This window comes from Xenopus tropicalis, chromosome 1, assembly GCF_000004195.4.
Source record: "Xenopus tropicalis strain Nigerian chromosome 1, UCB_Xtro_10.0, whole genome shotgun sequence".
Taxonomy (NCBI): Eukaryota; Metazoa; Chordata; class Amphibia; order Anura; family Pipidae; genus Xenopus; species Xenopus tropicalis.
Window position 1 is genome coordinate 189,823,553 of NC_030677.2, and position 27,304 is coordinate 189,850,856.

The window sequence follows — 27,304 nt, forward strand, 5'->3', positions numbered from 1 at the left end:
TACAGTGACTGCCTGACGCTGATCCAATCACATTTTGTGATCAACATCAACAAAATCCATGGCTTGACCATTTGCTAAGGGCCTGTTACTTTAAAAATAAAATATTTGATTGTTTAGTTGTTAAATATAAAGGGACATTTTGTAATTTTTTCTCTGCTCTGCAAATGCCAGAGGGGCTGCTGTAAGATGCCATAGACAGTCACTATTTATTGTGCTTATGGGGGGCTGTTTGGGCCCCTGTGTACTGGAAATGCCAGGGCCTATTTTGAATCCCAGTCTAGGCCTGGGGGCAAATGGTGACATTATTCCAGGAAGAGATATTTAATATAACATGGCTTCCAATATTACGTATCTTTATTAGGTATTGTCCTCTGCTGTTGGAATGTTCATATCTGCCTGTTGAAACTGGAAATGGCCCAGTGGTGCAGCTGCCAACAACACAAAGCAAGTTTAATAACAAGAAAGTCCCACTCTCAAACAGATTTAGTAACAATCAGTTCAGTTTGTTGCTTTTTCCCTTTTCTTGATTATTATGGGTAAGATTACGATTAAAAAAAGAACTGTAACATTTAAGAGGTTCTGAGAGTCAGTATGAGATAAAAAAAAAGCCATAGAGTGCGAGAGTACAATAAATGGATAAACACTTGGGGGCAGATTTATTAAGACACGAACACTCCGAGTGTATTTTTGCCGACTTTTTCGACCCCCGCACAACTTTTTCGTACGCTTGCGCAAAAAATCAGAAAGGTTTTCCCGTTGTTTACAATCATTCGGTATGAAAATTTAGTAACTTTCGGATCGCCAATACAATATTATCGTGACTAATACGATTTTTTCATAAGCATTTTTGTGATATTTGCGATCTTCAGAAATTTTCGCATCCAATCCGAATTTGTCCCATTCGGGATTCCAACTCGCGGTTTCATGAATGTGCGCCTTGGTGTAGAGAAACTTCCCATGGATTTTATGGTGGAACAGATCACAAAGACTGCATTGTGATCCACTAAGCAAAAATTAAATTTCACACAATGTAGTGTTTTAATCTGAATAAAAGTGGAATTGCAGCCATGCAGGGAGTTGTGCCTGCAACAATTGTGGGCGCACGACAAATCTTCCTTTTCGAGGGCGACTAATCTCCCCGAAATGCCATCCCACCGGCTAGAATGTAAATCTGGCATGGCATACACGATGCCGAAATCGCAGTTTCCTCTCAAGGCAACTTTGCCACGCCGCGTATGCCATCCCACTGGCCATTTACATTCTAGCTGGTGGGATGGCATTTCGGGGAGATTAGTCACCCGCGACAAAGGAGATTTGTTGCGCGGCGACTTATCTCCCCGTGTGTCACAGCCCTTATGGAACAATAAACTGTAATGTATAAAATGCACTTAAATTCCATGGTTGAAGTTAGAGCAGAAGGGGCCCCTGACATTGCCCAATGTCTAGAGTCCCATCGGGCAGGGTGACATTAATCATAGCATGTCAAACCTGCAGCTTATCCTGTAGTTAAACTACAACTCTACAACTACTATTCACCCAACAGTCTTCATGGCAGTTTAACAGGTTGTTAAGAATATCTAATATTTGTTCCATAATGGTCCTCATTTACTATTATAGGTTAAATGCTAAGTACGAATGCATACATGTATAAAAATGCCATACCCAGAGAGGTTGCGCCAATGTTTTTTATGATTATGGTTGAACGTGATTATTATGGTTGAACGTGATGGACGTATGTCTTTTTTCAACCCAACTTACTTACTATGTACTATGATTCATGGTTTTTCACTTATTTAGATTTTTTGCTCAGCAGCTCTCCAGTTTGGTGTTTAAGGAGTAATCTGGTTGCTAGGGTGCAAATTACCCAGACTCAAGCCCAGATTGTCCCAAGCGAAACTTGTGTGCCATTTACTAACAGCAAGGTATCAGTTTGCACCTGTGTTGTTGCGAGTAGTAATAGTTTTTTACATTACATTCCTAAACAGAATAATATATTACACACCTTCGGGGCCCCAGTTAAAGGGGTTGTTGACCACTGAGTTCATTTTTAGTATGATGCAGTAGAGATTTGCAATTAGTCTTCAATTTTTATTATTATTTCAATTTCTGTTCAGCAGGTGTACTGTTTGGAATTTCAGCAGCTATCTCCTTACCAGGATTCAAATGAATGAAATATGAATAGGAGAGAACCTGAATAGAAAAATAAATGATAAACACTGTAGACACAGAGCAATAGTTTTTTTTGTCTGCTGGGGTCAGTGACCCCTATCAGAAAGCTGCAAAGAGTTAGAAGACGAAGGCAAATAATTAAAAAAACTATAAAAAAAAATAAACAATGAAGACCAATTGAAAAGTTGCCAAGAGTAGGACATTCTATAGCATACTAAAAGTTAACTTAAAGGTGAACTACCCATTTAAAGTCCTCTCTGCCTCACATTCAACTTCATTATATTTGAAGGCATTACTGGCCCTTTAAAAGAGCTCCCTAGCTGCACCTTGCACAGTAATAGTCGGCACAGGGCAGAGAGACATACAAATTCCTGTTGAGGTTTATACTGTACAACCAGCGAACGACATGAACAGACGTGATGCTAAAAACCCTCCTCCTGCCCGTGACTTTGTATGTACATAAGCACAAGTCAGTCCGGCAGCTGCAGCGGATTAGTTCCAATAGTTTAGCAGGGAGCTGTGTAGCTCTGACCAGAGCAGCCACTAATGCAGTGTCTTTCCTCTGTGCTTCTCTGCCAAAGAGCTAGTAAGTGATATTTGCCCAGGGTACTGGGAGAGGAGTGGTAATGTTTAATAGGTTCCTGTGGAGGAGTTAGCCTGCTTTGTTTACAGATCATTATCTGTACAGAGAAAGAGAGAGAAGCAGGAGCAGGCGGCACACCATGCTGAAAGCACTTTAGTCTCTATAATAAGGCAACTCTGCAGCAGTCGCTTACAGCCAGTGCACCCAGGGCTTGTCTGCCTCCAGCCCCTCCATGGAAGAGACTTCTGTGGCAACTTGCACAGCAGAGATGGCTCAGCAAGTGGCTGCCAGCTCTGATACCCTGGCTGTGCCCGAGGTGGATAATCCGCACTGCCACAACAACGCATGGCTCAACGAGGACCTGGTGAATACGCTTAGGGAAAACCTGTTGCAGCATGACAGGTGTAAGGTGCCTAGGAAGCCTATATCTCCCAGGCTATCCCCTGTCATTTCTCCAAGGAATTCCCCCCGACTCCTGCGTAGGATGCTGTTAAACAGTAATATACCCAAGCAGCGGCGTTTCACCGTGGCACACACATGGTAAGGAAAAAATAGAGTCTTTTATTCATACCTTTTGTGCACTACGGGCACTTTGCACCCTTCTCAGCACAGCTCTGGTGCATTATATTATCACCAGGAAATATTATCCTACACTACTGCTACCACTTGTAATAATTACACAAATATACACCTTAGATTGTAAGCTCTGCTGGGGCAGGGAGTGATGTGAATGATGTATAACCTCCGAATATGTTGGCGCTATATAAATAATGGATAATATTAATGTTATTCTTGCAGGATTGCATTATACAGGCTAATGCAAATAGAGTTATTTGTTTTCTTTCACATTAATTTGGTTTCATTATATTTAATGCACAAGTGACTTGCTCGGGGCTACAGGGAGTTGGCAAAGAAACTGGTCCCAGTCTGCCCTGAGTCTGTATTCAGGGTTACAGTACCGTAACCATGTTACCTGTCTTGCAACCCCGATGCATTTATATATTGTTTTAACACTATATGACGCCTTTTAATCACTATCTAAAAGTTGTTTGCATTTATTGCTCCCTATGCTTCTGTGTGAGGGGCTGCATTGCATGATATGATCACAGAAGCACCAACGGATGGGTTTATAGATATCTTTGCCATGTAACGGAGCAGTGAGTGAGAAATTTCTATTGCTATAGAGCGTTCACTGTCACTTTTTTTTAGAAGATTTGGGTTGTGCCTGGTGCTTTGTGTAAAGTAATTGGCAAATATTTACAATAGTATATCATTTCGATACCTTCAGTCTAATTAAAGTGATTTAGAAGCATACACGTAATATTATTTAAAATAATTATCTGCTTCCTGAACTTCAGATTGATATTGGCAGGTTTTCTTGTTTCATTGTTTCATTTAATTTTCATTTGTTCTCATTCTCATTCTTTCTGTTTATATATATATATATATATATATATATATATATATATATATATATATATATATATACATGTATAATATATATATTATTATATCCTTCATTGTATATATATTTATGTTTGCATTTGTTTTAGCTATGTGTATGGGATTTGGTTGCTATGCTGGTTCTGTTGCTATGTCTAGATGTTAAACAGACTAATTGGTTAGTAATTCCTATTATTACAGGTGGGTATTAGGGCATGAAAGCAGACTGGCTCTAAATGTCTGTACTTAATCATAATTTCACTGAATAATTGAAAACAGGTGTGTGGCCCCAATACACTTTGCTAGGGTCCCAACCTGACATAAAATACTGTAGAACCCCCATTTTACATTTTTCAATGGACCTGAAAAAAATGGTATAAAACTAGGGAAAATGTAAAAACAGGTGAACACGTTATACATTGCGTTGCTAGGACCATAAGAAAGGTGGTGTAAAATCAAGGAATGTAAAATTGAAATTGTAACATATAAAAAAAAAAAAAGAACTCCTAGCTTTCCTGTATATTAACAATATCTAATACATGTATGTACCAAATATATGTTTGTTTGCATATCTATCTATCTATATATATATATATATATATATATATATATATATATATATATATATATTTACACAACAACAAGAGTCCCTCTGCACTGACCCATTATCAATATATATAGGACATTAAAACATTTTGTGCATTAAGTTACTAAGAAATGCCCTCCCCTTCAAAGAAAACAGGGATTGTTTGTCCATATATTGCAATATATACAAGCTGGCCAATTATGTTATCCCTGGCCTGGCCAGTCCTACACTCACTTTCATCTGATTCAATAAGAATTCTACTGCTTCATTATACAGTTTACAAAGGGTCTGAGTTTTACCTGCAACTATAATGAAAGCTTAATGTTTTAATAGTTTTTTAAATTTCGGTGTGCGCCATATATATATATATATATATATATATATATATATATATATATATATATATATATATATATATATATATATATATTATATATATATATATATATATACATACACAAACACATAAACATTTATACATGCCCCTTTGTATAAGGCAGTAGCGTTGCTAGAGAAGACACTCCCTGGAACATAGACACCATGCTGTATAGATGATTCTGCACATTTTTCATCGGCGCGGTGCATATAGAGAGCCAGACCACTGCACATTCCCTTACTACTCCTGACTCAAAGAATCTCTCTGTTGTTATGGTAACACCACCTGAGACATCCTGGAAATTTGTGGGTCTGGACACTGCTGTTGTCAGGACAACCCCATAATATGATGCAACCTAATGAAAGATGACCAAGTGCCTCGTTCCCACCGACTTGCGCACATTGTAGCCCCTGACATTTCAGTACAACGGGGCTGATTTATGAAAGTGCGACTGCTGTATCATGTTGTTATCAGTACTGGTTGGGAGAGAATGTTTTTATTCTGCTAATCTAATTGTATATTAAAGACATTAGGTAGTGCACTGGATAGTTCAAAGGGACAGTAAATACCCCTTTTCAAAATGAGCTAAATAATTAGGGCTTGTGCGGAATATACTTTTTTGCCTATTTTGTTAATTGAGAAATATCTAAGTTCTGATATTTCTGGAACAAAACAAGAATATTCACTTTAATACTTCCTGCCACTTTCTGATTTTAAAAGACTTCAAAGGACCTAATAAACCTAATTACCTGTCCACTGAGCCCTTGATAATGAACTAATCAAAGGCAATTGCTTAAAGAACGTAGATAGGAAGGAATTATTAAGGGAAGGAAGGGGGGTAAGGTCAGTGAAAAAAGCCAGTTTTTAAATTAGTGCTTTATAAAAGCAACACAATAATGTGGATAATTTTTTTTAAATTTAAACAATAGGCAAAATGTAATCTTAACACAAGTCCTATTTATTGTGGTCATTTTTAGCAAAGGTTTATTTAGGTGTATACTTTTACTCAAAACTTTCTGTCTTGACAAATCAAGTCCCAGTGATAATACTTTAGCCAACAGGAATAGCTTAAGGAAACACAAAAACACCAGGGGGTGCCAATTTGTTAGAAAACCTCCCATAATCCTTTGTGCCACCCTGGGAGGGGGCATTCAGAGTACAAAAATTCTTCGATGACTTTTGTATTACACACTCCTTCATACAGAGCAGGGAATTAGGGCCAGATCTAGCATATAGGTACCTGTGGGCCTATGCCTAGGGCAGCAGCTTTAGAGGGGGATATCAATGTAGTACAGGTATGGGATCCATTATCCAGAAACCCGTTATCCAGAAAGTTCCAAATTAGTGAAAGACCATCTCCCATAGACTCCATTATAAGAAAATAATTCTAATTTTTAAAAAGGATTTCCTTTTTTTCTGTAATAATAAAACAGTACCTTGTACTTGATCCCAACTAAGATATAATTACCCCTAATTGGGGGCAGAACAGCCCTATTGGGTTTATTTAATGGTTAAATGATTCCCTTTTCTCTGTAATAATAAAACAGTACCTGTACTTGATCCCAACTAAGATATAATTACCCCTTATTGGGGGCAGAACAGCCCTATTGGGTTTATTTAATGGTTAAATGATTCCCTTTTCTCTGTAATAATAAAACAGTACCTGTACTTGATCCCAACTAAGATATAATTAATCCTTATTGAAGGCAATAAAAACAATCCTGTTGGGTTTAAATGATGTTTAAATGATTTTTTAGTAGACATAAGGCATGAAGATATCCTTATCCAGAAAGCCCCGGGTCCAGAGCACACTGGATAACAGGTCCTATACCTGTAATTGGAAAAATTGTTAAAAAAATCTCTTAGCCCACCGCCTGATATTTGCTGCTAAATCCAGCAGCAGAGCTAAGGGAAAGAGAGTACCTGCTCCTTCAGCAATCGGTGCCTTTTGCAATGTGCCAGTAGCAGCAGGGGCAGGCAGAGACCCGGTTCCAGGGCAGCACCAGGGAGTGAGTGTCTCCTTTGAGAGCTCATAGCTTGAGTGACAGCACAGTAATGTTATCCCAAGTGGAAAAGGACACTGGTGCTGACTTACTAACAGTATTTTTAATTTGCTGTGTAATTACCCACGGTAACCTATTTAAGCTTTGCTTTAAATGTATAACTTGTGGTGGACAAATCAAAATGAATTGCTGATTGGTTGCTATGGATAATTGGACTTATGTATTAAATCAGCCCTTCTGTTATGCTTACAGGATGTTAGCTTTATTGACTTGTGTGCCATATGTCACATAGTGGATTCTTGTCACATTAGGGGTGAATTTTTACTACTGGAAATTCACAAGCGCAAGTGCTGAAGAGGTAGAGGTGATAAGCATTACAAATTTATAATTGAGCTTCTGGCGTGCCTGTTGGGTTGATAAAGGCTAGTGTTAAGGCAGGCACAATGGAAGTGTAACGTGGGTTAAATAAAAAATAAACAGAAGGATGAGGAAGATTGTTAGAGATTATAGTATATGAGCTGTAGAGTGGGGAGGGGGGGGGGTAATTCGAACATAGGAGAGCATGTTCCGCATGAATCAGGAACCAACATTTATATTCACAGCAGCATTTGAGGAGGCAGAAAAGATATCGTAATATATTTATGTCGGGGAGATCATAAGCATCAGCACATGTACTGCAGTACTGAATAAACTTGCATTTATGCCATTAGCAATATACTAAAAAGTCAGTAAAAAAAAGGGCAGTATAATGCTTAGCCTAGTGCAGAATGACATTCTAGGTTTCATCCTTCAATTCCCTTTCCCCTGGGCGCCAACGCGAATACATTTAAATGCACTGATGGTAAAGGAATTTTGAAAGGGGCGAGTTTACTAAGATTGGAGATAAATATCACTGGTGATGTTGCCTGTAGCAACCAATCAGATCTTTGCTCTTGATTTCTAACTTGTAGGTGACAGTTCAAATCTAATTGCTGATTGGTTGCTATGGGCAACTTCACTAGTGATATTTATTTCCAATCTTAGGAAACATGACCCCCCTTTCTTTCTATTCATGTCTGCCTTTATATAGAGCATATGTAGCATATCATTCATTATCATGTTGATTTACTTACATTAATGCAAGGGCTTCTAAATTCTATAGCTCTGCTATGTTCCACAGCCAGCATCAAGGAGCATACAGTAGGAACAGTATTTCTAGCCAGTGGCAGTGAGCTTTATCCTTATGAATGTGGCATCAATAACTGCTCTTGTGTTGTGTAAATATGGATCCCCATCACTGGTGTATGGAAACATATTGTGTTCTTTGGTGGCTTTTGTGCAATTTAGTATGAATGTTAGTTAAATAAAACACTGAACAGGTCAATGTCTCTATTTTGGGTTTGTTTGTTTTTTTCATCTTGTTGCATGGATAACAACATTCCTTGCACTGACCCCCACCTTGTTGCTGGTTTGCTTGTCTGTTACCTGGCCCAAATTAGGGCTGTGGCTGACCATTGTCTTTGAAATGACCTTTAGTTCTTACTTCCAATCCTCTTTATTCTTTGGGTGTACTCCTAGGTACCCTAGCCTGGGGGATACAAGCAGGCCCGGATTTGTGGCGAGGCCACAAAGGCCCGGGCCTAGGGCGGCAGAAATTTAGGAGCGGCATGCCGCCCTGCTGCAACAATATTGTGACATTTCGCTCCCATACGGAGCAATGGAGACTTCTCCCCACTGCTCTGTAAGGGAGTTTAAATGCCCGTGCATGCGTGATTGCGTCGGCGCGACACGGGGGAGGTGGGTTTGTTTGCGCATGCGCGGGAGGCGGGGCGCGAATGGGGAGTGGCCTAGGGGCGCCCGGATTTGAAATCCGGCGCTGGATACAAGGCCTGAACTGAGTTCAGAGCTCTTTGTCATAGGTGCCAAAGCACAGGCCTGGAATGGGATACAAAATAAGCCCTGGCATTTCCAGTACACAGAGGCCCAAACAGCCCCCCCCAGCCCACTCTATAGTGACTTTCTGTGGCATCTTACAGCAGCCCCTCTGGCATTTGCCAGTCTGTTCCTGCAAAGCACAATGGATAAAGGACCTAAAGCCAAAAGGCAAGATGTTAATAGATCCCTAACACTATTTTATATGCGGTGAAGCCTGGTGATGTGTGACTAATTTTGTCGCCATTTTTTACACCCCATAATAAACCTGCCCCTATATGTTCCTCCCAATCCACTGCACTTTGATTGTAACCATAGCTAACCTAAGCAATCCCTGCCTATTTAGTTTCAGCACATTGCCCACTGATGTCTTGTTTTCACTTGTGTCACAATTACATGACACAGCAGTCTGGATCTGCAACAGATTGTTAAAGGCACTTAGCGACACAGAACACACCAATTTCTTCATCTTTCTTCATCTTCATCTTCACTGTAATTCTTTCTCACTTAGAAATGACACCAGGCCATTGTGTTGACTTGAATGGCCAATAATAAGGAACACGCCATTTGCCGAATGAACTCTCACCTGTACTGTACCTCATTATTACCATCAAATGCAAATGTGTGGCAAATCCTAAACCAATCTCACTTAATAGCCTGACATACATAGTCATTGTAATTTATACTTCATAATAGCTGCATATATACAACATATTGCACCCGTTCAGTGCAGATAAAAAAAACAAAACGCAGGGCTTTAAGGAGGGTCTGAGATGGCATCCACATGCACTTATCCCCAAGAGTGTGTGGGGGGACCCATCCTTGCTGATGGTGGGCAAAGAGGAAATGCAGAATTCAGAGTATTGCAGTCCTATTGATTTTGCTACCATGCCAACCACATTATTGTTGTGTTATTATTGTTCTGTCTGACTCATAGCCCAAACAGATAATGAAATAGGCAAATATGTTGGCCCTCTGTGCATTTCTAGATTATTTTGTTGAGATACAAATCTCTCTCTCTGGGCATACATATGTACTTATGTTCCCGTTTTCTGAGTCCAGATAAACTTGGTATGTGAATTATTTTCTGCCACCACGACTAGATTCCTGATAACATTCTTCATAACCTAGCAAAGTGTTTTTATCTGTGTGGATTCCATATACCCAAAGAGAGTTGAGGAAAGATACACTGACCTTTTCGGGCAAAAATTGGAAATGTCAGTAATGTGTTCCTAGCGGTAATGTATTTTAGGCACCAAGCTTGTAAAAACACCCATTTTGCTGGGTACCCACTTTAATGAAGCATCTGTCATGTGAATAATAAAGGCCAGCCTGGAAGATTTTTGTAAAATGCATTTTTGATTTAAAACACTTGACCAGTCTATGCTGATGAGTTGGTACCTTAGGTTGAATTACCTTCTTTCAGGTTGGAAATGCACACATATACTTTATTCCTGCTTTTTCACCCCCTAGCACATAACTAATGCACCAACACTAAAATAGAACTAAAACAATGCTAATATAGGGCTGACCCGGAGCCTGATTCCTGCCTCCTCTCAAAGTCCCCAGCCAAGGCTGTCCACTACTCCAGACAGATACCAACTCACTTTGCTCACTGCTTTTTTAACTCACCCCTGGATCTTTGAGTCAAGGCACTCCTGCCAACTACAATAAATCCACCACTCTGAACATACCTTCCAACATTTGAAAAATGAAAAGAGGGACAAAAAGATTTGGCGCGTGCAGTGCGGCAAATTTTTTTGACCACGCCCACTTTTGTGGCCACGCCTCCCATACACAGTACCTCCAATACATAGTAGCCCCCAATACACAGTACCCCCCATAGGAGCTCCGCCTTCGTCAGCTGCTACTTCTTATGCGGCTCCTTGTCTGTGGTGACAGGCCCTTTTATAAGGTTGCGCCCGTGCGTAATGACATCACACGTACCCACAGGCGCAACCTTATAAAAGGGCCTGTTGCGCTGCACAAGGAGCCGCATAGCAAGCAGAGCAGCAGTAGAAGAAGCCGGAACGTCCAGCTCCAGCCAGCGCATCCCGCTGTGCTGGATAGGTCTATGAATGTCCCGCGTTTCTGTAATCTATTACGGAAATGCGGGACATTCATGAAACTATCCAGGACAGCAGGATGCGCTCTAAAAACCGGGACTGTCCCGTGAAAAGTGGGACAGTTGGGGGATACGCTCTGAATCAGTCAGTAGGCAGGGAGGGAGGGCCAGTGCTGTGCTCCTGCTCCTCTACCTGCTCAAACAGGGGTGATTTAATGAACCTGACTGCCCTGAGACGGGCTCTCCGATGCTGTCCCCTCACCTGCCATTCAGGTTTTGGGTCATGGGGGCACATTACTAAAGCTGAGAGTGCAATTGCATTTTCTGCACTAGAAGCAGCTTTTCACCGGCCCTGGTAACTTCCTGGGCACTGCCCCACATCTCGCCTCATGGCATCAGTGCCCCAGTGCTCAAAGCCATCTGCCCAGGTAACTTCCTTGCCAGTCCTTAAGCCTCTAATCTAGGAATCCCCCAGGCAATAACTACCCAGGGAAGGGAAAGGAGTCAAGCCTCCTAGTACTGTTGTGTCTTGCTTCCTTCTTTCCCATTTATGGGTCATTTAGGTTCCAGGTTGGGTGTGGATCAGCATAACCCATCACAGCACTCATAATCAAATGGAGCTGGGCACCCCATCCCTAACTGTGTCTTTTTGTGACCACCAGCCTCTGACATCATCTCCACCAACTTAAGGATACAATGGAATCCAGTATGTATTGTCCATGCTATGGCAGGGCTGCCTGAAGTACATTGATCACCACCTAGGTGCAGGGTGCAGCCAGACATCAAAAACAAAACAATTGCTTTTTGACTTGGCACTGAGGGGCATCCACTAATTTATTTCTACCCAGTTCATTTTTCTATGATGCTGCGACATTTTTTTTTCTTCCTGAGCTTAAGAATTTTGGATGTGAGACAAATACGGCACCTAGCAGTTTTACACTGCCATGCTGTGAGGGTGTTAGATTTCTAGCACACAGCTTTGGCCTAATGTCTGCCTTTTAATTGTGTTCCTATTAGCAGAATACTAATTATTTTATATGAACAAAGGTTATATGTGTGAGCTCTCTCAGAAAAGGGGCAGTGTTTGCCCAAGTCTAGTCAGATTTAGCACTCAAGATTTAGTGGTCAACATGTAAGGGGGTAAAATAAACAGATTAATGTTATTGATATTGTGCAGGCCCGGCCAATAGGTGGCAGCAAGAAAAGGCGGGGCTATGATGCGGCAATCGGCTGAGCGCTGCGTCAGTCATGCGTGGTTTTCCTAATGTGGAAAACTGGGCTGGAGGTTTTTTTACCCGGACAGCCCTTCCAAAAACCTGGCTGTTCGGGTCAAAACTGGTCAAGTGGCAACCCTATTTACAAACATCTTATAAATTGCTGTGCATTATTGCATCTGGGCAAACGTTGTGCCTTTTATTACATAGAGATGTTAGTCTTGTATTTCAAGCACACGAACCAGAATATGATTTATTGGATATATGTAGGTCTGGTGTTAGGATAATGTAGTAAGAACAAAATGTAGATTCTTGAGCTATACCTAAAGGGATACTGTCATGATTTAGATATGCACAGAAATACAGAGACAATTGTCTTTCCATTCAGCTGCCTGGGTACAACTGCTAATAATTTATGATAAAGTGTTGGGGACATTGTGAAACTTCAGCATTCTTTTAATTTAAAGTTTGAAAGAGGGTTTTTTCACGTTATTCTGGTTCCCTAGCTGAATTTTCAGAACGTCTCACTGCTGTGGAGTCAGCAAATCCTCTGCTGTCTCATAAGTCATTTCACATAAAAATTTAATTTTTTGTTCTAGGAAAAGGGTGAATTTATCACACCTGATATTAAACAGAAGGCCTGATATTAATCAGAGGCTAGATAAATATATATATATACAGGTATGGGACCCGTTATCCAGAATGCTCAGGACCTGGGGTTTTCCGGATAAGGGGTCTTTCCATAATTTGGATCTCCATAACTTAAGTCTGCTAAAAATCTTTTAAATATTGAATAAACCCAATAGGGCTGTTCTGCCCCCAATAAGGATTCATTATATCTTAGTTGGGATCAAGTACAGGTACTGTTTTATTATTACAGAGAAAAGGGAATCATTTAACCATTAAATAAACCCAATAGGGCTGTTCTGCCCCCAATAAGGGGTAATTATATCTTAGTTGGGATAAAGTACAGGTACTGTTTTATTATTACAGAGAAAAGGGAATCATTTAACCATTAAATAAACCCAATAGGGCTGTTCTGCCCCCAATAAGGGGTAATTATATCTTAGTTGGGATCAAGTACAGGTACTGTTTTATTATTACAGAGAAAAGGGGAATCATTTAACCATTAAATAAACCCAATAGGGCTGTTCTGCCACCAATAAGGGGTAATTATATCTTAGTTGGGATCAAGTACAGGTACTGTTTTATTATTACAGAGAAAAGGGAATCATTTAACCATTAAATAAACCCAATAGGGTTGTTCTGCCCCCAATAAGGGGTAATTATATCTTAGTTGGGATCAAGTACAGGTACTGTTTTATTATTACAGAGAAAAGGGAACCATTTAACCATTAAATAAACCCAATAGGGCTGTTCTGCCACCAATAAGGGGTAATTATATCTTAGTTGGGATCAAGTACAGGTACTTTTTTATTATTACAGAGAAATGGGAATCATTTAACCATTAAATAAACCCAATAGGGCTGTTCTGCCACCAATAAGGGGTAATTATATCTTAGTTGGGATCAAGTACAGGTACTGTTTTATTATTACAGAGAAAAGGGAATCATTTAACCATGAAATAAACCCAATAGGGTTGTTCTGCCCCAATAAGGGGTAATTATATCTTAGTTGGGATCAAGTACAGGTACTGTTTTATTATTACAGAGAAAAGGGAATCATTTAACCATTAAATAAACCCAATAGGGCTGTTCTGCCACCAATAAGGGGTAATTATATCTTAGTTGGGATCAAGTACAGGTACTGTTTTATTATTACAGAGAAAAGGGAATCATTTAACCATTAAATAAACCCAATAGGGCTGTTCTGCCACCAATAAGGGGTAATTATATCTTAGTTGGGATCAAGTAAAAGGTACTGTTTTATTATTACAGAGAAAAGGGAATCATTTTTAAAAATTTGAATTGTTTGCTTATAATGGAGATGGAGATGGGCTTTCCATAATTCGGAACTTTCTGGATAATGGGTTTCTGGATAAGGGATCCCATACCTGTATATGAAAAAGAAACATACATATATCTATATACACATGACTATCTGAGGACTTGAGAGGTCCTAGGGAAAACAGGCCTCAATGTTCATATAAAATATAGGATTATGTAGCCTATATGTTTTCGAGTTGCAACTCCCACTCTGCATGATGTATTATGACTGATATACTGTAATCATACTCCTTATATACGTTTATTATGAAAACCCTTATATCATATAGTGCTGCTGTAAACAAACAACACATATACAAGCAAATATAGTATTAGTGGAAATTCTCACTGTTCTTCAGTATTCACACCTAAAATTGGATTTGCTGACTATTTTTTTTTATTATTTTTTGCTGACTATTTTTATTTCTGTCAAAGCACAACTGAATCAGTCAAATATGGAATTATGGTTGGCAGCAGTTGCTTGCTGATGTGAGTAATCTTCTCAGCCGACAGGCCTATATACTACTTGAATTATGTTCAGCGCGTTGCTAGACTTTGTGCAGCTGTAACTGAAATAGACAAATCACCCATCTGGAAACTGGACACTATTTTTACCCTTTGGATTTTTAAGTAATGAACATATTGTGCATATATTATATTATTTACTCTTTACCTTCACTCCTCCTCGAGTCTATGAAGCCATATTTGGTTCAAGCATGCAATTTAAAACTTGCTTAGCAGTCACTGCAGTCATTTACAATTAGGAAGGCAGTGTGCAAAGTGCAAAAAACTGGTTCAATTCACCATTTGTTTGCACTTTGCCTACTGCCTTCTTTATATAAAGAATTCTGCACTCTAAGTCAATGCACAGAGACCCGAGGCTACCCCATATATTTAATGTTGCCTGCGTTCAGCAGTGCTTTATTTATTAGGGGTGGGTGGAGGGAGGCACTAAGTAAATGCCAACTCTTAGGGGGAGATTTACTAATCCACGAATGGTCCAAAGATGTCCGAATGCGTTTTTTTCGTAATGATCGGTATTTTTGCGAATTTTTTCGTCGCCGTCGCGACTTTTTCATATGTCCCGCGATTTTTTCGTCACTGTCACGACTTTTCCGTATATTTTCCGCGACTTTTCCGTTGCTGTCGCGAAAAAATCGGATTGGTTTTTCCGCCATTTACTATCGCTCAATACGAAAAAATCGCAACACCGTCAAAATAGTCGTGCAAAATACTATAAAGTCGCGTCGGCGACGGAAAAAGTCGCGACAAATACGAAAAATCGCGACAGCGACGAAAAAGTGCTAAAATTTCATTTGCAATACGATTTTTTCCCTTTCGGGATTCGGATTCGTGGATTAGTAAATCTGCCCCTTAGTGATGTAACTAGTGGTTGCCGGGCTGGGGGGTGCACATCCTGCACCCCCATCGACCCACCCTTCCTCTGAATTTGCCCACCAAAGACTTCCCCGCCATGCCACCTGAGATAAGTCTTATCGTGGCTCTGGTGGGACCAAGCACCTGGTCTTATAAGAACAAGGGTCCTTATCACCACCTGTAGACCTCCCCTTGTGTTGTTATTCCATTACAAATCTAAGGGTGTTACTTGACATCCATGGGGTCAAATAGAACTGAACAAGGCCATAAATAGCACTCTACAGTACAAGGACAACTCACTTCGTTTTTCATAGCCATTTCAAAAAATAGTATAAATATATGCTAGCCTACTGTAGGTACTCCCGTGTAGTAAGCACAATGCTGCAATAAAATATAAAAGGGCATAGTGACCCTTTTATTTTCGTATACTAATTAGGCATGCTTTAGAACCAGGGGGTTCTTTTATTCGGTGTACACAGTATAACGATTGCATGTATGTTTGATGTTATTGTACAGGATCCTTTTATTTTGGTTTCATGTAAATTAAGCATAAGGCAAATTATGAAGAATGACCTGAAAAAAGGGTTAGCTTTTATTATGACATGATGATAAGAAGGAGCTTTGATCATTGATATGAATAGATGAAGGGACACAGCAAGGATCTTTTAGCGGAAGATATTATGGGAGGTAGAAATTCATCTAGTGATTTGTGAGCAGGGAAATAGCTAGTGAGGAGGCACCCTGATCAGCTTACCCAGTAGTGTAACTACTCTACAGCAAACAAGTGCGAGTGCAGGGGTGCCTGAGGCAGAGGGGGTACCTGAAAGAACCCACATCTCCCTCACTTTCCCTCCTGCATGCTCTCTTACCACCCATATGCATGTAGGGTAATGCATTAAAAAGTGCTGTTTGCTCCAGGTCTAACAATAAATCAGATGGCTCATTTACAAACAATGTTCATGGGGCTAGGTATGTGTATGTATGTATGTATATTTTTATTTATAAAGCGCTACTTACTGTATGTACACAGCGCTGTACAGTAGAATACATTAATACAAACAGGGGGTTAATAAGATAATAGATAAATACAAAGTATAACAATAAATACAAATAAATACAAGATACAGTTACAGTTGCAATAAGCTAAGAGTCAAAGACACAAGAGGATGGAGGTCCCTGCCCCGTAGAGCTTACAATCTATATGGGAGGGGTAACTTACAGATACAAATAGGCAAATAAAAGTGCTGTAGGTCACAGTGGGTGACGCTACAATATAAGTGCTATTTCCCAGATCAGGTGCTGGGCGAGTGCTCTTTATAGGTGGTGCACTTTTTAGGTGCCAGCTTCCATTTTTTCCCCTACAATGCATCATTTTTTCACAGAATTTCAGCATCATTATGGCTGCTCACGAAGCTGCATCCAACACAGTTGAGCACTATGGACTAAAATGTGCTGTGATTATGTAGCGTTTTGTGAATCCAGTACAAGTTGTGGACAACATTTTAATAGTGGGGGTGGGAAGAAAATGTTGCACCTGTTGTAACATTACCCGCAAACATGCAAGCATGTAGGATGACATCAAATTGTTCAGACATCACTACTAGTTTGCTCACTATAGAATTAACAGTGGGAAAAATATCTGTTTAAAAGGCAAATAAAGCTATATACAAAGGCATGTTTTGGATTTAAAAAAAGTTGCCCTTTAAATATCTATTATAAATGTTCATTAACAATCACAAAAAAGAAAAAATGTGTTCAGCATATTCTTTCTAGGCTGCTTTTTAGGAAACGCTGGGCTGACTCTCGTCAGCAGTTTGTTGCCCCCTGCCGGTTTAAAGCTCTCCCCCCATTTCCCTGGGCGCGCACGTTCTGCGCCGAGCTGCATTGCAGGTGCCTCGTTATGTGCACTTACTCAAAATTCTTGCCCCCGGAAGATGCTTAAATAGACATTTAAATATTTATGATTTCATTTTTCAATATTTTATCTTCAGAGCATAATTTACATCAAACACTCTTCAAAGCCGAACTTAATACATTTTATTTACAGTGGTGTGAAAAACTATTTGCCCCCTTCCTGATTTCTTATTCTTTTGCATGTTTGTCACACAAAATGTTTCTGATCATCAAACACATTTAACTATTAGTCAAAGATAACACAAGTAAACACAAAATGCAGTTTTTAAATGAGGGTTTTTATTTTTTAGGGAGAAAAAAAATCCAAACCTACATGGCCCTGTGTGAAAAAGTAATTGCCCCCTGAACCTAATAACTGGTTGGGCCACCCTTAGCAGCAATAACTGCAATCAAGCTTTTGCGATAACTTGCAACGAGTCTTTTACAGCGCTCTGGAGGAATTTTGGCCCACTCATCTTTGCAGAATTGTTGTAATTCAGCTTTATTTGAGGGTTTTCTAGCATGAACCGCCTTTTTAAGGTCATGCCACAACATCTCAATAGGATTCAGATCAGGACTTTGACTAGGCCACTCCAAAGTCTTCATTTTGTTTTTCTTCAGCCATTCAGAGGTGGATTTGCTGGTGTGTTTTGGGTCATTGTCCTGCTGCAGCACCCAAGATCGCTTCAGCTTAAGTTGACGAACAGATGGCCGGACATTCTCCTTCAGGATTTTTTGGTAGACAGTAGAATTCATGCCACAGCAAGCCTTCCAGGTCCTGAAGCAGCAAAACAACCCCAGACCATCACACTACCACCACCATATTTTACTGTTGGTATGATGTTCTTTTTCTGAAATGCTGTGTTCCTTTTACGCCAGATGTAACGGGAGACGCACCTTCCAAAAAGTTCAACTTTTGTCTCGTCAGTCCACAAGGTATTTTCCCAAAAGTCTTGGCAATCATTGATATGTTTTTTAGCAAAATTGAGATGAGCCATAATGTTCTTTTTGCTTAAAAGTGGTTTGCGCCTTGGAAATCTGCCATGCAGGCCGTTTTTGCCCAGTCTCTTTCTTATGGTGGAGTCGTGAACACTGACCTTAATTGAGGCAAGTGAGGCCTGCAGTTCTTTAGATGTTGTCCTGGGGTCTTTTGTGGCCTCTCAGATGAGTTGTCTCTGCACTCTTGGGGTAATTTTGGTCGGCCGGCCACTCCTGGGAAGGTTCACCACTGTTCCATGTTTTTGCCATTTGTGGATAATGGCTCTCACTGTGGTTCGCTGGAGTCCCAAAGCTTTAGAAATGGCTTTATAACCTTTACCAGACTGATAGATCTCAATTACTTTTGTTCTCATTTGTTCCTGAATTTCTTTGGATCTTGGCATGATGTCTAGCTTTTGAGGTGCTTTTGGGCTACTTCTCTGTGTCAGGTAGCTCCTATTTAAGTGATTTCTTGATTGAAACAGGTGTGGCAGTAATCAGGCCTGGGGGTGACTACAGAAATTGATATTGAAATTGAAAATTGAAATTGATAATCCACAGTTAAGTTATTTTTTAACAAGGGGGGCAATCACTTTTTCACACAGGGCCATGTAGATTTGGAGTTTTTTTTCTCCCTTAATAACGTAAACCTTCATTTAAAAACTGCATTTTGTGTTCAATTATGTTATCTTTGACTAATAGTTAACGGTTTTTGATGAGCAGAAACATTTAAGTGTGACAAACATACAAAAGAATAAGAAATCAGGAAGGGGGCAAATAGTTTTTCACACCACTGTATATGTGATGCTCACTTCTAACTTCAAGCCTGTGGGTTATTTCAATAAACCATTTTTTTCTTACAGTGTTGGTTTAAAGTTATTTTAATAGTAAAAATGATTGTACAATATAATAGGGTTCATTTTCTAAGCCAGGGGAATTGTGCAAATTGCAAAGCACAAAAAGAAAGCATTAAAAGTGTTTTTTGCCCCATAGGTTGCACCCTACAGTACACTTCCTTTCACTCCAAGTATGGAAGACAAACACCTGCATTTTGCTTTGACTATAGCAGAGGGGTAGAGTTGCCACCTGGCCAGCCCAGTGGATAATTCTCCAGCTAGGGCCGGAGCTGAATACCCTTTGAATCCCTCCCTCCACTGACCCTCTCCACTGATGGATTCCCCTTTATAAGGACACTCCTGTCTATGCCCCTCCCATTTCCCCACCCAGCACACCCATTTCCCCACCCAGCACACCCATTTCCCTGCCCCCATGTTTCATCACCTGGAAGCCAACATTACAAAAAAAGGTGGCAATAACATGAGGGGGTGACATATGGAAACTCCTTGGCAGGTGTCAAGTACAGGTTTTTTATCTTAAGGTGCCAATACACCTTCAGATCCGCTTGCTTGCGATGTCGCCAAGCGAGCGGATCTTCTCCCAATATCCGCCACCTATGGGTGGGCGATATCGGAAGAATCCAGGCTAATTCTATTGTTTGGGGACCATGTATGGGGACGTTTAGACTGTATTGTAACTAGAATATGTTTATATCTAGGTATTAATAAGCAAATCATATTATACTATTACTACGTCTTTAATTTCTCACTAACACAATAAAATAACTTCTGTTTAGTTCCACAACCAGGCAGTGACCTTTACTGTAAAGCAATAAAATCCCTAATAAGGAACTTGATTGTGTTTGGTAACAAGCTAGAGCTAAATTAAATAGAACAGAAATAGCTAAAGCCACATTGTGATCCAATGCAAAGGATTCATTTATCTAATCAAATATTTATTCCAGAGATTGCATGTCATTATGAGCTGCTATCTAAAGTCTATATGCACAGTGACATGGCGCTAAGTATTGCTGCCTCCACCACGCAGGGGTCTTGGGTTAATTTGTAATTAGGGCACTGTCTGCATAAAAATCATACTGGTAACCTTATTGGCTTTGGAATAGGCATGTTACTAATGTAAAGCTCACATTGCTGTGGCAAAAATGTTTGCTCAGATTTTACTACTTTAGTTTACAGGAGAATTAAACCTCGACAAAGAAACAGAAATGCTACACAATAGGGCTTATTTCCAATGCCCATTTTTTGCACTGGGCCCACTGCACAGGGCATTATGGAAATAGCATGTTCCAGTTGGAAGCACAGATCCCTGTGGCTCCTTTTCTTAATACATCCCTGACTGAGTTAACCACTAGTGATGAGCGAATCTGTCCCATTCCGCTTCGCAGAAAAATTTGCGAATCTTTCAAAAGATTTGTGAAACGGCGAAAATGTTGCACGTCAAAAAAAAATTGTCGCCCGCGGCTATTCTTTTGTCGCCCGGCTATTATTTCATCGCACGGCTATTCTTTAGTTGCACGGCTATTATTTTGTCATGCGGCTATTATTTCATCGCACGGCTATTCTTTAGTTGCACGGCTATTATTTTGCCATGCGGCTATTATTTCGCCGCCGTGGCTATTATTTTGTCGCGCGGCTATTATTTCGTTGACAATTTTTGGACGTGCAGCAAATTTTTCTGCTGCAAATTTTTTCATCCGCCAATAGCAAAACGTGGAAATTCACCACGAATCCATGCCTGCCGAAACATTTCGCCCATCACTATTAGTCACCACTGTATTAATGAAGGGTGGGCAGAGGGAGGCATGTAGGCCCCAAAGGCAGGCATTAAGGACAGGTCTAACTGCACCTCCTGATGCTGATATCTCCACTGAGCGACAGATTTTTCTATACTTTCTATACAGAATATAAATGTCACAATACCAAGCCTATTAGTAATTCAGATTCCCATTAGCTCTCAAAGATAAAACTTATTTCCTGTTTGATCATTTCTTGGGGAGTAGGGTTGCCAGCAGCCTAGCTGGTTAATCATCAAATTTACCACCCTGCCCCACCCATTCCCCACCCCTGTGATGTTACTGCCCTGCCTCCATAATATCACGACTGGCTTCCTCCGATGCTGCCTATAAGTTTGAGGAAGAAAGCTGGCAACCCTACCAGTAAACCATAAACACACTGAGCATATGTAGAGATACTGACAGTCTGAAAGATTGCCTAACAATATTTAACATGGAACACTTATATAGGCAGCATGGAAGGTCTGGGTCATGACCATCCTCAAGGGGAAGAGCCAAGGGAGGGCCAAACCGACCGGGCGTCCAAAGCAACCCAGCCGGCCACCTTACCCACCTTACCTTATTGCACCCACACGTACAAAGAGCAAGCGTGCACCACTCGTGCATACACAGTTTCACCACAGGGGGAGGGGGAGAAGGACAAAGCAGATCATCGCCCATGGGAAAAAGATGGCCCGGACTAGGGGTAGGCTGGAGAGGTACCTGTCACCTCCCACCATTGAGACTTTTGCCTACCCCTAGTTTCGACCCTGGGAAGAGCAGTTAGAGGCCTGTGACAGAGTAAGGTCCTAAGATATGGTAAAGTTTGCATGGGATCATGACCAGGGCGGATAAGGGGCATGGCACGGTGTGCAATATAACTATTAGTTTGTATACAGTGATAACCTCATGCTGTTTAAACAGCACACATTTTATTTGGCTGTAGAATACAGTAATATATACATTATAACAAGATCATTTTAACAATGTAGACATTATAAAGCCATAAGATAATTGGTACATTTACAGGAAGCCATTGGAGCACAGCTAATTCTTAAGTGGCATTTGTAGTCTGTTGCCCATATCCTAAGGCCGCTGATTTTCATTGGTTGGAATCATGTAAGAGCTTATGCACAATTACATCATAAACCTGATTAACTTTCACATAGCTTGACCTTTCCACAGGCCTGCCCTGACATTTCTATTAAATTACATATTTTACCATTTTTATGTGATTATTTTATTACATTCCAGAAATGCCTGACTATATGTTGAGATGGGGGTAGTGCTCATTTCCATATTAACTGTAACTGGAAACAATCCTCGCGGTAAGGCAGGAGAACTGATATTAAAGCCAGTTCTGAAGAGTAATAAATGGTTTCTTCTGGATGATGGATTTTATTAAGTGCCTAGGGAGTATCCTCCTATACTACTTGTGCTGTGGCTGGGCTTACAGGCTGTATTTTTTACTGAATAAATACTGTTAACCTTATGACATTATATGCTGTGTAATTGTCCCTGCTAAGTGTGTGGTATTAAGGGGGACCAAAACAAAAATTTACCTCAGTGGCATAACTACAACTGACCCCCTCCCACAAAAAAATCCATTTATGCCACTGATTTTCCTAATGAGCCTTATAATGAACTACCCCAAACCAATTTTTGCAGTGATACCAGTAGATCCCATGGGTGCAGCCCCCTGTTGATCTCCCATAAGGATTTTCTTTCAAATATGTTTTCCATCAACCTCAATATTCACTTCACCTAATGGTAACCCACTCACTATCCAGAAGACCATTCGCTAGCCCACAACGGAAAGCTTGCCCCCCCTACTGCAACAATTTAACCCCCAACCTCATCCCAAGTTCTATTCAGAACCAAACTGGACCTCTTTCTCCAGATCCTTACTTTCTCTTACTCCTCTCACCTCCATTCACCAGATACAGCCTTGAATAAATCATGGGGCTTGCTGATTCCTAACCCCACCACGGCCCCTTCTGCTCCACGGCTGCCCTACTCACTGGTCTGGACTGGGATTTAAAATAGGACCTGGCATTTGAGGCCCAAACAGCCCCCCACCCACCCACTAAATAGTGACTGGCTATGGCACCTTCTGGCATTTGCAAGAATCCACAGATTGCCAGTCCTTGCCTGCCTACTCACTCCCTGGGGCTTCTTGTATTAAACATGAAAATATAATTCTTAGCAAGTTTCCAATATATATTTCTTATTAATGTAAATATATTTGTAAATATATCGTTCAGTGATTTCTGGAGGGCTGCAAGTTTACCATCATTTGAAATGGGATCTGAGTGTGCTGTTCTACCCATGAAACTAATTAAATAAAACTAACAATAAGGTGCAAGAAAGCAAAAGCTTCTGTTTAGGCTAGAGAATGTTTTTAGCAGCAGGTGACATCATCACAGAGTGCTGTCTGTGATGTCACTTCCTGTGGGACAATACTTTCAGTGAAACATTGTCTCCTTACAATATACTGACGTGAAACATGCATTTAGCATTAAAACCCATAACTTCACTTTAGTGGCACAGGACTACACCAGTCTGGCAAAACCCATACAAGGTCAAATAAGAAAATAAAGGCTTTTATTTACATAATAAAACACCTGTTTTGTTCCAGCAAGGGAGCTGTGTTACATTATTCATTGATACAAACATACTGTGCCTCAATGAATCACTTGTTCCTAATGACATTTGTAGCTCTCCATTGAGGAGCCTGTGAGAACTAATTAGTCTTGAATGAACGCAGCACCATTGATACGCCATTGTCACCGCAGGGGAACCAAACCGCCCGCAAGCTGTATTCTCTGTCTGACCTGGGGTTCGGCTGTACTGTATGCTGTTTAACCAACACTCCACATTGTACCAATAAACATGCAGATTCTAGGTTCAGAGCACCTTATACTTATGGGGCCACACTTATAGGTCAGTTTTAGGTAAACTTGCCCTTTAAAGTGTTTTGCTTATAGTGGAGGGACAGGTGCTATATATATATATATATATATATATATATATATATATATATATATATATATATATATATATATACATATATTAAGAGAAAAACAATGTGAACAATTTGTTCCTTTATTTTTTTCTTGATGCATTATGTTAAGGACATTCTCTAATTAGTGTCATTGCATTTCAAAATAGGATGGTACAGATAGCACTAGATACACATCCCATAATGCTTGTCACTGGCAAAGATCGTTAGATGCATTGCATGTTTGAAAAAAAAATTCTAATAATTACAATGTTGTTATGCTAAACTTGTTCCCTGCAGAATCTGTCGTCTAAATATGGATAACTTTAATATTGGAGAGGGCTTCTGTGTATTCTCAGCAGCGTAATAGGTTTGTGATTGTCTCCTAATATTGTTAGAATCTATTTCTAAAGAACCAGTATTTCCAGCACCACTGGAGACACAGCGTGGAATAACCCATAATATACAGCAGTGAAACTAACATCACAGAATAATGTGCCAGATTCTTGGAGGCTTGTTTATAGCGATGTTGTCATTCTCTAAATTTCAGTACGATCAGGGGCTGATTTGTCAATGTTCAAATTCAAATTTTTGCAGCAATCACACTTTTTTTTTGCAATAAAACTCAATGCTACTAACAGTTACCATGGTATAGATCTATACAGGTATTGGACCCCTTATCCGGAAACCCGTTATCCAGAAAGCTCCGAATTACGGAAAGCCCGTCTCCCATAGACTCCATTTTAATCAAATAATTCAGAATTTTAAAACTGATTTCCTTTTTCTCTGTTGTAATAAAACAGTGCCTTGTAATTGATCCCAACTAAGATATAAATAATCCTTATTTGATGCAAAACAATCCTATTGGGGTTAATTAATGTTTTATTTATTTTTTAGTAGACTTAAGGTATGGAGATCCAAATTACGGAAAGACCCTTTATCCAGAATACCCTTGTCCCGAGCATTCTGGATAACGGGTCCTTTACCTGTATATCTAAAACAGTCCCTGATTGCTGTTTATACAGGACACCAACTTACAAAAGGTCCCTACTGGTTGGCAAGCCCATACTGGTGTTTTAGTTGACTCATCTTTCCATTTTGGCAGGGGGCTTCAACAGCCAATTAATGTCTTAATGTTCTTCCCACACAATGGGTCAAAGGACAAGTTTATCTATGACAATCCAATGGTGTTGCTTAAGGGCTGTGACAGACGGGGAGATTAGTCGCCGCGCAACACATCTCCCTTGTCGCGGGAGACTAATCTCCCCAAAATGCCATCCCACCGGCTAGAATGTAAATCACTGGGGGGAATGGCATACGTGGCGCCGTGATTTGCCGAAGTCGCGGAAGTTTCTCCCTGTCTGTCACAGCCCTAAAAGTGTATGCCACATACTTGCTCCTCCCATTGCCCAGCATGTTAGAGGAAACGCACCCAAACTATCAGTTCATCAAATTTAAATAGAACATCAGAAGAACCAAGGATATACATCCTAGTGTAAGGCCTCCTGAGCCTTGATTAAAGGGATTCCGTCACAGGACAACATGTTTCTTACAAAAAGCAACAGTTAGTAGCGCTTCTCAAGCAGAATCCTGCATTGAAATTCATTTTCTTAAAACGCAAACAGATTTAATTTTGAAATTTGACACGGGGCTAGCCATATTCTTAGTTTCCCAGGGTGCCACAGCCATGTGACCTGTGCTCTGATAAACTTCAGTCAGACTTTACTGCTACGCTGCAAGTTGGATATTACCCCTCTCTTTTTTGCTCCCCAGCAGCCTATCAGCGGAACAATTGGAAGGTAGCAAGTTAAGAGCTCCCTGAATTGCTAAAAATGCTCCCATACCCCACCTAGGGGTGTTTATGAGAATAGCACTCCATAGTAAAAATCCAAGTCCAGCTCATGACTCCTCCAGTTACATGGGAGTAGGAGAAACAATAGGTTACCTGAAAGCAGTTCTAATGTGTAGCGCTGGCTCCTTCTGAAAGCTCAGACTCAGGCACAATGCACTGAGATGGCGCCTACACACCGATATTACAACAAAAAAAGTACATTTATTGGTTCAAGAATAACATTTTAAATGGTAGAGTAAATTATTTTAAATGTGAACAGTGTAATATAGTAATAAAAACCATACCATAAAAATCATGACAGAATCCCTTTTAAAGTTGGTTATACACTTAAAGGAGAATGCAAGTCAAAATGTAAAAAGCATACTGCCCAATAGTCCTCCTATTGTTTAGTAAAAACGCCACACTTTTGGCTCACCTAATCAATATTTACTCAGTCACACTTACTTCACATTTTCTAGAACAGGCAGCCATCTCTAAAAAGGTATTCTCCCTTCCTTTCCCTCCTTGCTTCATACTGCACATGTGTTTCATTCCCTCCCCCCCCACCCTCTGCCAGATCCGCTTCTGATTGGCTGGTGGGCATGTGTAGCTCAGAACAGGAGAGAGGATCAAGTTACACACATGCTCAGAGAATAGGAAGGCTGCCGCTGGCACCTACAGGAAGGGGAGAGAGATTTCAGTGATGTCACTGTAGGCTTCACACTGCTGTAGGCTGCCAGCACCATATCTCAGAGAAGCAAGCAGGGATCTGGGAATTTAGATATGCAGTAAGTACTTAAAAAGAATGCCTTTAGACTTACTCTTAATTTATATTAACCTTTCATTGTCCTTTAAAGGAGAAGGAAAGGCTAGTAAAGAGTTAATCTCAAGCTGCAGGCATACCTTCAGTTCTCTCAATAGTGCCCTTAAGTCTCCCCATATTTCTCCCATTCAGATGATCAGAAGCTTCATAGGAAAAAAAAAACACTGAGCTCTGTAAAGAAAGTTCCCATAATGCCTTGCTTCTGCACCAAGACCGGTGTACATGTTCAGTTAGTAAGACTATGAGTCAGCTTCCTGCTGATTGGCTCAGATCCACATTCCTAAGGTGGGAGTGAGGGGAGAGAGGAGAGAGCTGCGTGTCTCTGGCACAGGAAAACAAAGAGACAAGAAATCCCTATTAATTTTGACAGAGAACTCCATGCAGAATTTCTGTGAGTGCTTATGGCTGTAAAATATATTTGCCAAATAAAAGTTATAAAGGTTGAAGCAAATAAGTAATTTATAACACTCCATTGT

The 27,304-nt window shown here is 40.3% G+C and overlaps 1 protein-coding gene across 2 annotated transcripts in view; it reads left to right on the forward strand.

Annotated features, from left to right (window-relative positions):
- The window catches only part of pde4d (phosphodiesterase 4D), a 446,323-nt gene that overhangs the window by 83,563 nt on the left and 335,456 nt on the right, over nucleotides 1-27,304 (forward strand). The window contains exon 1 of one of the 2 annotated variants that reach the window (XM_002938180.5): nucleotides 2,520-3,292. The exons of the other annotated variant lie outside the window; for it this stretch is intronic. Within the exon in view, the coding sequence (XP_002938226.1) occupies nucleotides 2,985-3,292 (308 nt within the window). The 5' untranslated portion in view covers nucleotides 2,520-2,984. Of the gene's footprint in view, nucleotides 1-2,519; nucleotides 3,293-27,304 lie in introns of those variants that run through there. 2 annotated transcript variants of the gene reach the window in all.